We start from the raw sequence: 14,477 nt of genomic DNA, 5'->3' as shown, positions 1-14,477 counted from the left end.
CTAAACCTGGCTTTAGATTTTATTCTCACCAACCTAGACTCTCATTGCGGCTTATCTGTTTTTTTACACACAACACTAGCTCAAGAGCCACGGTAAAGATTAAATATCAAGATATATGTTAAGCATTTTGCTAGTGCCCAGAAAACTAAGGATGCATTGAATAATGGAGAAGACAATGAGTGTGATGGAGAAGGGGATGGTGATACTGGAGATGGGAGGTGGGGATAACATCACCCTCTCTGGACCCAGCCCTAGAGAACATTTTCAGTAAGTGAACAGACTGGTGACAGACTTTAAAAGTCTCTAGGGAATGGCACCGGCATATGCAGTAAAGACAAGATGGTGACCCAGTGAGCAGTTTCTCAGTTGCTTCTGAACCTGCCTGGAGTTCAGGCTTTAAATGCCTTTGTTTAACATCAGGTATTTTTGTATCTGTCTCTGATTTTCACTTCAAGGGTGACTGTGCCAGGTGGCAAAAGGAAGATATAAACAGCCTCCTCCTTTTGTTCTTTCCCTCCTCCTCCTCCCTCTGCAGATTATAATTAGTGCTTCTAACTTTGAGGGTCTCTGAACATGAAGTGACCTCACAAGTCAGGTTAAATAGAGAAGTGCCCTTGAGATGCTGCATGCCAGCTGACTGTCACATCTCCTGCTTACACGCTCCTAGTGTCAGCAAGCTTCCCATCTCCTGTGGCTGGTTGTTCCATTTTTAGGTCAGTCTATTGTCTAGAATAATGAGATCTGTGTTGCCACCACTGTCCTCTTAAACTACATATCTACCCAGGATTCAGTATTCCAGGGTCACGTAGGGGTTCATCTTGTAGATCCTTTGGAGGCAACCCATATGAAGTTTGCATAAGTCAAAGAGCACTTGTCTGGGAGCAAAGAGACCTGGGTTTGTGCCCGATCTACTGGTTGTTGTTAAACAAGATATTCCTTTTCTTAAGGCCGTGGTCTTCCAGATTTGTCTGAGCCAGAGCACCTCCAGAATTCCCTCTACCTTAACACACATGCATTTTTCTGAGCTTTCTTTTCTTCGGCTTAGCTTTGTTTCCTGCTTCAAACACTGTTTGATGCTCAGTTCCCTCACATCCAGGTTTACCCCCTGTCATTGCTTATGCAAAGGGATGCTTAACAGCCAAATATATAGTTTATGGAGCCTCGGAGGATGTCTTAAACAATTGGCAGCTTGATCCCATTAAGTGTTTACAGCAGCCCTGAGATCTAAGCCTCATTTAAAGGAGAGGGAAACTCTGGTTGCAAGAGAAACAATAAGTAGCTAGTCAGTGGGTGCTCCAGGCTTTGACACCCAACCTGCCTGCCTTCTGTGCCCTGTGGTCAGCGCTCTGCTCTCAGAGTTATGATTCAGAAAGCTAGCATTACAAGCTGACAAGGTTCCTGCTTTCCTGCCCCACCATGGCCGTGTCCCTTCCTCTGCTCTGCAATCTCTTTGCTCTGCCCCACAGGGAGAACAACTTCATCAAGGACTTTCCCCAGCTGGCGGATGGACTGTTGGTGATCCCGCTACCAGTGGAAGAGCAATGCCGAGGGGTTCTCTCTGAGCCCCTCCCAGACCTTCAGCTTCTCACGGGTAAGATGCACCTTTCAGACCTCTGCAGACTCACTGACTCACAGCCTGTCTTCTGAGGTGCCAGAATTTGGTCTCCACCCAGGGTGTGTTTGTATCTCACTTCTGTATCATCTTCCAGCTCTTCTACCTCTTTCTTGAGGAGTGGGTTGATTCTCTAAGATACGAGGACCTGAACTCCACTTGGGTGATATAAAAGTTGGGTGGAATATATTAACCAGGATGGCCACCATTAAGGATGATTGAATCCTGTCATTTAGAGGAGGATGGTCCCATAGGAATTATCCTGCAATGTGACAGACACCCTCATCACTCGAAAGCTCTGAGTGACAAAGAGCAAAGGATATAGCTACCACAAGCCTTTCCCGTAAAGTGGCATTGATAGAGAAGACCCCTACATGGGTTGAAAGTGTTCTTGGGGCACAGGTCTTTTCTGTTTTTCAGCCAACATGATCCTGTAAGCGTTACTATTCTGCCTTCAGATGGTTAAGGGGGGGAGGGGGCATACACTCCTCCAACATTGCATTGCTACGGCATAAATTACCATCAAGGATTAAGCCTAATTAGTCTGGACTCCAAAGTGGATGCCTTATCCATTATCCTACCACCTCCCAGACTTGTCCTACTTCAAAGAAGATTCAGATCAAATGAACCCACAGATGAAAAACCTGCTGTAAAGTGAGTTAAAGACTTCTATGCTTTCCTTAATTTTCCCCTTCCTAAGATCATAGAAATTCTAAGTGACATAGAGTATACTAGTTGAGTTCTCTCCACTGATTGGGCATCAGGTCTACTTTATTATATCCTTCTTAAGATACATGTCTCTTTGGAAAACTTCAGTAAGGGAGGCTCACCATTTGTAAGAACTGCTATTTCTTTACATGGTCCATAGAAGAGTTCTATAAATATCCTGACCCATCATTGATTGTTGTGTATTCTTGGGCAGTTTTTATCTTTGCGACATGAATGTAACAGTTTTTTTCCAAAAATATGCTAAGGAATAAAGATCACGTATAAATGAGATGTTTGGTTTACCATGGGTGTCTTGTAATAGTATAGATTGTTAAAATTGTATGTATTGGCTCAGGAACATTTGAAAGTTCCCTAATAAAGGAATTGCTACATTTGCTATAATTCAAGGGATTTTATTTTTAATTATCAAAGGCAATAGTAATGGCTCAGTGGTTAAAATACTGGGTCTGTCTTCTAGTACCTACGTGAGAGTTCACAACCATCTCTAATTCTACGTTCAGGGTATCCAAAATCCTTTTCCAGCATCTGTAGGCACAGCACACATCACTCACAGACATGCATGCTACAAAATACCCACAAACATAAAGTAAAAATAAATCTTTTAAAAATATAATTACCAAGAAAAAGTCATCTGCTCTCCCAGAGCTTCATCTCATCTCCTTTCCCCAAGTGATGAACTTCACAAAGAGTATGATGGTGGGTAGACTGAAAACCAGGGGTGGTTTGATGAAGAACACAGAGAAAGCATTCCAGTTAAGAAATTATTAAAATCCACCTGGATGCTCAAATTCATTCTGGACTTTGTAAGAGAACTGCAAATAGAGCCCCTGGCCTGTATATCAAGAACCCAACTTTCTACTAAATAAGTTTGTATTCCAGATGTGAAATGAGACATAGAGTAATAGTTCCATATGCGGGAAGCCCAGGATAGAATGAGAGACAGTAAAGATAGTTTTTATAAATTAGTTGATAAGCAAAAGGTGCCTCCATGCTTTTGAGCACTACACCATGGAAGGAAAGGGTTCTTTTAAAAGCCCACATTAGAATGTTCAGCTTTCTTGTGTCAGGAGGGTGCGAGTTGATTACCTGCTTCTCTATACACTATACCTGTGAACATGACAAAGTAGTAGCAGATGGGACAGGAAATAGAAGCTGCCTACTCCTTGAGTAGACTAATTTCTCTGCCTTGGGTCAGGAGCATAGTCTTCTCTTCTTCCTTCTATCCAATCTCTGTTCCTTCCCTAGTACCACATAAGGAGCACAGGCAAGACAGAACAGATAAACAGGACATATTTATAACTAAACAGTCTCACGTCAATGGACATATCTTAGGGGATCATGAATATTTTACTAGAAAATGAAAGCATCTAAATTATATTATTCCTGAAAAGGCTAAAGATAGAGGGAAAAAAACTGTTGACAATAATGGACAACTTTAATACTACAGAAATGTCCAGGAAGAAATCATTTGTTCCAATGAGATTCTCATTTTAATCTCCGTATCAAATATCTCTTTAAGTGCCTCCTCACCAGGGGACAAGAGAAAAGGATACGGAATGTGCCTGCTATTTGCAGAGGCGCAAATACATAACAATACTAATAACTGATAACATGGTTAGCATTTATTTTTAATGCATTTTTTCATGATTATGAATAAGAAAGAATGCATAGCTTTGGGTGGAAAGTTTAGAAAATGGAGATAGATACAAAACAGGAAGCGGGATTTTTTTTTGTCCTGAATCTGTTACCCAGTGTTAAATGCTTATCAACATGTTTGTTGTAATTCTTCTTTGTTTACACTGTATCACTCTAACACCTGTGATTTCTGTAATGCACTTTATGGAACATGCATTCTTAATGATCCCTCTATATAAAGAAGGCTCCATGAGTCGCAGCATCTTCACAGAGCCCTATAATGTATTCTAATTACTATCATACGGTGAAGATTAAAAACTTAGCTTCTTTGGCCAGTATTTTTCATTTATTTGAATTGGGAAATTGTATGTAGGTATACAGGTTTGCTGTAGTGCTTATGAACACTCATATTAACAACCAATGGTCTATAGCAGGGGAAGCAAGCATGAAGGAATTAGGTATGTGGTACATATAGGGATTTTCTAAGTGGTCTCTGTTATAACTGTTCAACTCTTCAACTCTGCTCAATGTAAAATCAGCTGCAGTACTGACAAATAAATGATTTGAAAAAAAGGAAATATGCCATTGTCCCCTATAGGTCTCCAGGCCTACAGGCCCAAAATTTCTCTTTTCTAAAAGAGTTTCCACTTTTGCTACCACATTCCTGTCTCACCTTATGCCTCTGAGATAAAATAACAATGGGTGACTGTACTGTCAAATGAGAAATCTGAGACAACGAGATGTCTAACTCCATGATAAGCCTTGGGTAGGTGGGATAAAAAATTTGACCTTTTGCATCGAAAGTAGAGAGGCATTAGAAGCCCAAAAGAAAAAGAGCTGTGGTTAAAATGCATGGTGCTACAGAGCTGGTAAAATGGTTCTAACAAAAGCAACAGTCAGGACCAAGCTGCTTCTCACTGCACAGTTTGCATTGTTCAAAGTATTCTTCATTCTCAGCTCATGTGGCCATCTTATTTGTCCTTCTAGGAGACATCAGGTATGACGAGGCCATGGGTTACCCCATGGTGCAGCAGTGGCGTGTCCGGAGCAACCTCTATCGTGTGAAGCTGAGTACCATCACCCTCTCAGCAGGTGAGGACTACTGCCCAAATGACAACCAAAGGACTTACCATCACACAATACTTGGTCTCAAGGGATAAGAACGCCCCCAGCCCTGGCTGGCACTAAATCATGAGAGAACATCTAGGTAGGACAACATAGCACACAATGACATTAACACATCGCAGTAGGGAATGAGGCAGTATGACACAGAGGAGTTTCTTAGAAGAAGAGCTGTCCAAGCATGGTGAAAAAATACGACCACAGGAAGGATAGAAACAGGAATCTAAGCAATATTTGTTCCAGAAGTGTGTCTGGCCTGCGATTTGCACCTTCTTCTCTGGTCAGTTCTCTCTTTGTTTCTTTCCTGGACCATCATGGTAATAACATGTAGCTACACTCTTTACCACCATAGGCACCTTCCTCCATCTTTCTTTATCCATGCGAGCCTTGAGCTCCAGCAGGGAGCATAGACATTGAGAAGGGACTCCTTTTTTCATGACTTTGCACACTTTGCGTTTGCTGTACCTTCTGCCTCCTTCTCCCTGCCTGGGGTGTACACACTAAACTCTTTGGTGCCTCCTTCACTCTCCACTCTTAAAAACAAACAAAAAAAAATAGCAAGAAATGTCAGGTGTTGGAATACCTGTAGGGAAATACTAACAAAGTACCTGATTTGAATCTGAATCATGTCTGTTTACAGGAGAACTGGAGCCAGGGTATGGGATCTGGTTTTCCCTGTGTCTCGAGAAACTAACAGAGTATCATTGTTGGTGTCTATGGTTGATCAAAGAATAAGATAAATGAGAACTGGAGAATATGGTATTGAATAATGGTGGCCGGGAAGCCGACACCTAGCTGGGGGTTTTCTACTCTTGTTCTGCCAACACTGTCACTGGCTTATTATCAGCATGTCCCCTAATTATTTCTTGAGCTCTTCTCTCTGTCATTACCTTTTTTTCCAGTACTACTTAGGTCATCAGCACAATGGGGCTCTTTCATCGTGAGGCTGGGAGGACTTTAGCCTGTGGGAAGTACAAACCATGATTGTTGCTGACATCTGTCGAGCATGTGCTAATGTTTCATGTCTTGTGGCTTGCAGCAGTCCCACAAGAACAGTAATAATCTAACCTATCTGTCATCAGATAGAGAAACTGGAGGTCAAAGAGGTTAAGCAACCAACTCAAGGTCACACAGCCAGTCAGTGCCAGACGAGAAAACAGAGCAGGCATTTTGATTGTATTTTTGTCTGCCTGGCTAAAGAGCCACGGGGCATCTCCAAGGCATTGTCATTTATTACTTAACAGAAACCATCTCATTATTAAACCCACTGTATTAATTACCCAGTGCATGAGTTAACAGGTTGATGGAGAGAGGTTGTTCTAATCAAGCACCCTTTCTTTGAGTCCTATTTCTGTTTCCCTTCCACCCCCTCACCCCGCACTTATGAATATAACTGTGATATTCCTGTTAGAACTACAAAGGTGTACCTGCTTTAATTAATCAGTAAAGATGTTCCTGGAAGCTCCTTGTAAATCAAATGTTGGCAAATTGGAGCTCATTTTCAATGTTGGAGAGGTGTTTGCACTTTGATGTGGCCTTGGGTGTTTTTATAATAACTATGCCTGCTATTTGTTGGCCTCCAGGAGCTGGTGGTGTACTTGGCTGGGGCGGGCACAGGAGAAATGCATTTGTGAATTTAGAGACAGATAAGGAAGGCTTCTATCTGTAAAACCTGTAACCCTTCAGAGTGTGGGGTTGGGGGAGACAAGGAGGGGATGGGTGTTCCACACAGGAATTGGCTTCTAAGAAAGGGGCAGCTTCATAGTATTTTTAAGCACAGGTGTGGGAAGGGGTAAATTCATGTATGGGGACAGAGTAGTCTTGGGGTATGGTCAAGAGGTAAAAGAAGAAACAGTGATAGAAAGTCCAGGCTCCACTGAGTGCAAATTAGGAAATAGGGGATGACCCAGGCATTCCTGTAGACCCAGAAAGAGTCATGGGACATTATCTAGGGGCAGGGAGGAGGACAAGAACCTTTAAGGACGTGGGGCATAGGTAGTTTTAGATGAAGAGGAAATAATGCAAGAAGAATGAATGGTGACAATAGCCAGGAACAGCATTTGTCTGGACTTAACTTGTGGTGCCAGGTCAAGTCCAACTGCAGGATGCTGTAGACTCCTCCAGTTTCTGGGCTCTCTGGAGAGAGAATTCATAACAGCTGCCTGGACTCTAGACTACTTAGCCGTTAAGGTAGATGGGAAGCTGATCCACAAGGAGCCCTTCCTGGCATTTGCTGTTCTCTAAACGTTCTAGGAAAATCAAGGAAGTGTGTTCTGTGTCGTCATTACTCCTTCTGAAGCTTTCCAAAGTGTTTCCCATACCAAAGCTGTGTTGGTTGCTGTGGAGAGAATTGGGTAGTAGCTGAATGGTGCGAGAACCAGTCTCCCATGCCAGAAGGCCCTGGAACAACAAGAAGAATGAATAAGGAACAGCAGCTCCTAGGTCATGGCTCGACCAGCCCTATCCTAGGTCCAGAAGACTAAGCAGTGCACTTCAGCAGTACAGCAAGCAGTCAGAAAACTCCATTGAAATCTCAGTAGAGAAAGGAGTCCACTGTCTCAGGAAACAAGAGCAAAGGTAGAAAGGGAGATGAGTTAGCCAGAAGCTAGAGCAGCTACAGAATCTGCACTGAGCTGGGACAAGTGCAGGAAAGGGACTCCAGGCAATTTACTTAGAGTAAAAACAAAACAGTGTTTGAATCTTTTCGATTCAGTTATTATAAGCTTGAATCAGTTTGTTATAAGCTCTGTTAGCTGGAGGGCCAAAACATATTAGTTATAGTCTTTGAGCTTTGGCTTTTCATTAGGTTAATTGGGGGTGTGGTGGTCAACATTGCAGTGTTTGCACTAAGAGAATAAAAGCATGGCAGTGTATACATCAGCTGTTCAATCATAGGCCTCACCTCTAACTTTCTGGTTGTATCCTTAAGTATCATGTAGGTTGGTGAGTCTTCCTCTTCTGAAGGGGTTTACTACGTCACCTTATCTGGCAGTGAAAGTAAGCCTTTGCTATAAGAATGTAAGGTTTGAGATGACAGCCTGCTGACACTGTGATAAAAGTAAAGGCCATGTCCCCTAGCTGGGAAGAGCCCTTAATGGCACACAATTCTTTGGCCATCAACTTCTCATGTCTAAGCGTTTACATGTGCTCTTCTCCCGCCAGGCTTCACGAATGTCCTAAAGATCCTGACCAAAGAGAGCAGTCGGGATGAGCTGCTCTCCTTCATCCAGCACTATGGCTCCCACTACATTGCAGAGGCTCTGTATGGTTCTGAACTCACTTGCATCATCCATTTTCCCAGCAAGAAGGTCCAGCAGCAGCTATGGCTCCAGTATCAGAAAGGTAAGTCTCAGGGGCGGGGCTTGTTGGAAGTGATGGCCAGATGTGGTGCGGAGGAAAGGCAACCGATGAAACACCAGAGCCCATTTCTCCTATCTGTGAGCTGGCTGGGCTTTGTCAACCCCTTGGCTTCCTTTGAGTTTCACTTCACCATGGTCAAGGTGAGGGAGTACACTGCCTCAGAATTCTTTCATTCAGGTATTTGAACTCTTTTCTTATATTGTAGACTCATTTGATTTTGTTTTGTTTTTAAACATGCTTTCCCTTTGAAACAGTTGCCAGAGATAAAGGCAGACGATAGGGAGTCATAGCTCCATGATGCCTTCTCTTTGGGCTTCTTGGGAGAAGCCAGGAAGAATGGTCACTCCTGCTCCTCAAGTTGTTCCCCACAAAGGGGTTCTTATTCTCATGGAGAATCACCACATCTTCAATTTCCCTGCTTCTCAGCTGTTAACAGATCTTTATTTCCTTCAGCTTAAGTTGGTCTAATGCAGATGAGTAGTCTCTGACCCTAACATTGGGAAAGTCATTCCCTTATGTCCTCAATGTCCCCTCCCTGGGAAATGTGCACTTCAACAACTACTCCTATGTACCTACCACATGTGAATGGGGAGGTGAGGTACATATTTCATTTTACAAAGTTGGAAATATCACATGTAGGTAAGGTTGTATTTTACTTTGTGTGTGTGTGTGTGTGTGTGTGTGTGTGTGTGTGTGTGTGTGTGTGTGAGAGAGAGAGAGAGAGAGAGAGAGAGAGAGAGTTGTATGTTTCTTCACATGAGTATAAATGTATACCTGTGTATGTGTATAGGGGTACTCATGTGTAGAGACCCAAGGCTGACATGAGGAGTTCTCCTTGACCATTTCCACCTTGCCCATCAAGGGAATATCTCTCACTTGAACCCAAGTTCATCCATCCCGCTAATCTAATTAGCCAACTTACTAGGGCACTTCCTGTATTCCACTCTCTAAGTGCTGGGTTATAAGCAAGCTTCTGTGCCTGCCTAGCATTTATGTGGGTGCTAAGGATCCAAAGCCTGATTCCCACGATTGCTAATTGTACAGCAAGCACTTTAACCACTGAGATATCTCCTAGCAACACATCGATAGGTCACCGTATTTGAGAAATTGAGTCTCACAGTTAAGAAACATGCTGAGTCGAGTGCCCATAGGGACAGAGCTTATGAATAGCAAGTCCTATGTTGGAACTCACAATTAGAACTGTCTACCTACGGAAGCCATTTTCTTTCTTCCTGTCCTTTTTCCCCCCAGCTATATTACACTGCTTTCTGTTATAGTTAATATTATTGCTATCAGTTAATTATGAAAGAAAGGCTCTTGATTACAAAGGGTGAGGATTGACAATACAAACCTTCTTGAACTTTCTCTATAGGACTTAACACCCTAGCTCCGGGAAACCCATAAGTCATAAACACAAACCACAGAACATTGTGGCTCTTGGAGTCTTCATTGAACTTAGCTCTCCAGTTTGCCCTTGTAGAAATGAAAATTCAGTGGGAGGGGGAGCTAAGTCACACAGCTCCATATATCAAGGCAAACTGAAGCTGCTTCATGCCAACTTCAGTGCTTGTTAGCTGCCGACAGTGCCTATAAGACAGAGCCCCTGAACCTACCCTGGCTATATCTGCAGCCTTTCTTTCTGCCTTTGGGGGCTCTGCTCCCCTAGCTGTGTTTGCACCACTGCCTGCTTCCTGCATACAACTGTGTGGGGCATGGTTAGTTTATAGGCTCGGAGGACATAATTGAGTTGTCAGGGAATAGCTCGGTTTTATGGCTATGACAATGACAGTCTTTAAGGAAGTGCATTAAATCAATAGAAGTCTCATCGTACCACCCTATAAATAACGTGACGCATCATTAAGCAGGGCAATAAGCTTCAGGACTTTGAAGTAACACAATTAGGTTATGTTTATAAAAAAAAATCCCTCTCTTGCTGTGGCCACCGAACTAATTTGCTTCATGCCCTATTCAGGGCCTAGGAGACTACTGTGATGCTAAATGTCATCCCATCTCCATCCTTGATTGCTTTCAAGGCCTAGGCTTCCTTGCTGAAAAACATCCCATTCTTTGTAATAAAAATGGAATCTGTTACAAGAAATATAGGAAGAGAAAAGCTAAAAGAGCAAACAAAGTCTCCAACCCTCCGTCAAGGACTGGGTGACTTTGATGTTGGAACTTTCTGTCTCTGGGTTTCTATTCTGCACATATTTTTACTCCTTTCATGGCCTATATTTGCTCCAGGAAGAATATACAGATGTTCTGAAGCCAAGATACCCGTTTTCAGTTTTTCTTTCTCTCTCTCTCTCCCCTATGGCTTATCAGAATTCTTGATTTATTTTTTGATAATGGGGATACAAAAGACTGGGGAGGTTATAAAGCAGAAAAAAATAAAAGATGTTGGGAACACTTTGGATTCAGACAATTGATAGCATTTCTTTCCAAGCTGTCAGTCATGTAAAATCAGCATCTGCTAAACACGAGGACACAGGGTAGTTAAATCTGGGCTTTGTGACTGTTAGCTGGGAGTAGAGCTTGTGGGCAGAGGAGCTTGAGCAGCAATGAAGTGGGACACATCTAGATTTCCTCTACACCCACTGACCTAGTAATTTTCAAGTTCACATGCCTCGTGCTAAGTGAGAGACAATTATTCCCTTTCACAACTTTTGGGTCAATGAGATGAAACACCACAGGTAAAATTTCCAAAACTTAGTGGGTACATGAAAAACAATAGCTTAGAATAAAATGAAAATGATAGACATCTGCTGAGGAATCTAGACCTGGCACCAGCCCTTCCTAATGTGTGGCCTCCATCTTTGTTTCTCCCTATGAACTATATATGCCATTGGAAGAAGGTAGCATTTGCTGATGTCTTTTCCATTTAGCAGTCTTCCTTAGACTGGAAGGACCACACCAGGGGAACAATCAAATAGGTCCTGAAAAATGATGGTGAACATTTTCATAGCCCTCTACAGTTGCTGGGTGGCTATACTCTTATCATACCATCTACCACAGGAGGCAAAGAAAAGGGTATGTACTCTTCCCTTTGCAGAAGGGAAAAGAGAAAGGAAGAATTCAGATTCCTTAGTGAGAGCACTGGGGACTGAATCCTAAACTGGACCTAAAGCTTCCTTCACTATAATCATTATCTCCAGACCTTAAAAAGGAAATACCCTAGCCCTTTTCCGATCTAAAGTCTTTATTTGCTAGTTCTACCCATTTGAAGAGTGGCTACTGGAGAAAAGAGCTCAGCTTAGTTAATAGTGTCTTTCGAAGGAAGAAGGTGCCTGAGCATTTTCTTCTCTGTAATAGCGAAAAAATAAAAGCCAGGGTAATAGCTCCTGGGTATGCCAAAGATGGATGAAAAGACCTAGAGAGGTAGATAAAGGGACTTGAGCTTCCACCACTCTGGGGGAGCCTGGAGGACTAGGCAGGTCAATAAAGTAGTACCTGAACTGACCCTAACCCAGGGAAAGATGTGCTCTAAATGCTATTAAGTGTCTGAAATCATCCCTGAAGTTAAGAATCCTAGGTAAAATTAGCATGTGAACTGCTCAGGCAATCAGGTTTCTATAACCATCACTGGTGCCCCACTGCCTTTCTCAAAGCCCATGTGACATTCTGAGTGTCTTGTACTAGGATTATACTGACAAAACATATTGCAATATCCCCCACCCCCAACTGGGGCTTTATTTCACGTCTGCCCTTGCTATTTGCATGTTCTACTTCTCTGTGACCTTGATACTGAGTCCTTAGTTATGATTGTTTATAAAGTCACTCATGAATAATGTCTTTCATTTATGAATAAAAGTTTCATAATCGATGGAGTCATCCTTAAAATCACAGGCATAGGCCAAGGACCAGCCTCCACTTGGAGAGGGGTTCTGAGAGAAAGGGTGTCTGGGAGCAGCCAAAACAATGCCAAGTCAAATCATGGGTCCCAGCTGGTGACCTATGTTCTGCTGGAGACAGCTTTCCCTCTCTGTTCTGCTTTTTTTCTCTGGAGATCTCCAGACAGTTCTCTCTAGACAGCTTTCGCTTGTTAGTCTCTGCTCTAGACAGTTCTCCAAGCAGTTGTCTTTTGCTGATCTAAAAAGACCTTTCGATAGCTCATCTCTTGAAGATCATACACCCAGACTTTAAATTTACATATCAATCCAGATCTTTACTCCAGGTTTCCTTTCGATTAACCTATGAAGAAGTATCCTGGAACCCCAGCCCTATTCTTAAGAGACAACAAGCATACATTTTCTTTTAACACAGCAAAAGAATTCAGAGATCTGCCTGCCTCTGATAAGCACCCAGGATAAAATAGCTGGGTGAGACCCCAATCTGAAATTTCCCTTTCTTCCACACCTGGGCCTTACCTTGCTCTGTCCCAGCCTGAGCCTGCACTCAGGAATTTCTCTGCCTTTGTACGCATAAACAAAAAGACTTAGCAGGGTGTGATCTCCTGTGACTTTATGAGTGGATGGATATGAATATGTGAAATGATTGTTTAACGTCTGTGAGTGAACAGAGAGAATAAAAGGAGGAGGAGAAAGAGGAGGATGGCCAGAGGGAAACCCAAACCCAAAGAAGCAGACAGAGTCCAGAAGCAAAGCAGCTTAAATCTTCTAAGCATAGAGTCTCCCAAGCCTTTGTGCCCTGTGAAAGAGCATTCTGTTCAAAATACCCTGGTCTTGAATTTTCTTGAACCTGGGGTATCGGGAGATGCTCCCACAGACAAACGCCCCCTTTTAAAGGTGTGTTGTCTCTATTTTATATTTCCAGGAAATTCTAGGGAATGATTTTTCATCTGAATTATCACATACATTATCAATTGCAACACTCCTGGGCTACTTTTTTGGCTGTTTGAAAGGCAGATCAGGGCATCAGGCTGGAGGAGGAGAATACCAAGATGTAGACAACTGTCGCTTCCTCTTGTGCTGACAGGTGTGGCCGAGGGCTGTTGTGAGCTAAAGAATTCTCCAGAGCTCTCTTATTTCTTGGGGGAACTTGCTTCAAAGAGAGCAAGGAGACATGAAAGGGCTTGTCCCCGGGATCTGAGACTGCCAGGGTGCCAGATGACATCCCTAGTGATTTCATAACCTGGGGCCGTTTTTTATTTCTTCTCATTTTGCCTGACCTTTCAGTAGCACTTGACAGTTTACTGCCTCCAGCTTGGTGCATTTCTGTGCTTGCTTGTATGAAACCAGATCTTTCTGTGTTCTCTCCGCCCTCCCTACCTGTTGCTCTTCATCTCCCTTTGCAGGCTTATCCTTCTCTGCCAAACCAGTAAGGCTGAACAGGAGGCATGCTTTTCTGCTCCTGGGCCACCTCTGTGCCAATCTAGTATAGTCTCTGTTGTCCCTACACTACGGCCCCACCATATGCATCACTTATGTCTTCTGTTAAACCTTCTTCCAAGGTTTGCTGTCCTGCCTGTTCTCTTGCAACATGAACTGAACCCCACAAAACCCAGTGCTTTTCTAGAATTCTAGTGAATAGTGCTATTACCTGCTTAGAGCCAGAGTCAGAACCTGGGAGTCCTCAGCACCTCTTTTTCTCTTCCTCCTCTACTCCATTTCCAAAGCATCTCAAATCTCATCAGCTTGCATTTCCTCAAAGTTCCTGGATGCTCTCATCATTTTCACCTTATTGTTGCCTTCTGACCCCGAGCAGACCATCACAGCTTGTGTCATCCCAGTGTTAGTCTCATACCTGAAGCTACTCATATTAGTCCACACCATACAACTCTCCTAACGATGTATGTGACATTCAGGTTCTCCAGAGAAACAGAGCCAGGATAATGAAACAAACACACACCCAAACACACTCACACACTCCCACCAGCATGCACACACACATACACACGTACACATGAGAAAGAGATAGCGGGAAGAGAGATAGTCATTTTGATGAACTAGTTTACACAGTTACAGAGACTATGGAGTTAGCAGGTTAGAGACTCAGATGAAATGATAATTTACTTCCAGGCTACTGGTTATATGTTGTATGTAGTTGTAGTCTGGAAACTGGC

The 14,477-nt window shown here is 43.0% G+C and overlaps 1 protein-coding gene across 6 annotated transcripts in view; it reads left to right on the top strand.

Annotated features, from left to right (window-relative positions):
* Positions 1–14,477, top strand: part of Astn2 (astrotactin 2) — a 975,380-nt gene that overhangs the window by 690,467 nt on the left and 270,436 nt on the right. For all 6 annotated transcript variants that reach the window (XM_087659925.1, XM_087659924.1, XM_087659923.1 and 3 more), the window contains 3 exon segments: positions 1,467–1,591; positions 4,964–5,068; positions 8,261–8,440. In XM_087659925.1, the coding sequence (XP_087516051.1) occupies positions 1,467–1,591; positions 4,964–5,068; positions 8,261–8,440 (410 nt within the window).

The sequence above is a fragment of the Rattus norvegicus genome, chromosome 5, assembly GCF_021556685.1.
Source record: "Rattus norvegicus strain SHRSP/BbbUtx chromosome 5, alternate assembly SHRSP_T2T, whole genome shotgun sequence".
NCBI classification, from domain to species: domain Eukaryota; kingdom Metazoa; phylum Chordata; class Mammalia; order Rodentia; family Muridae; genus Rattus; species Rattus norvegicus.
This window is presented reverse-complemented; position numbering and strand designations above follow the sequence as displayed.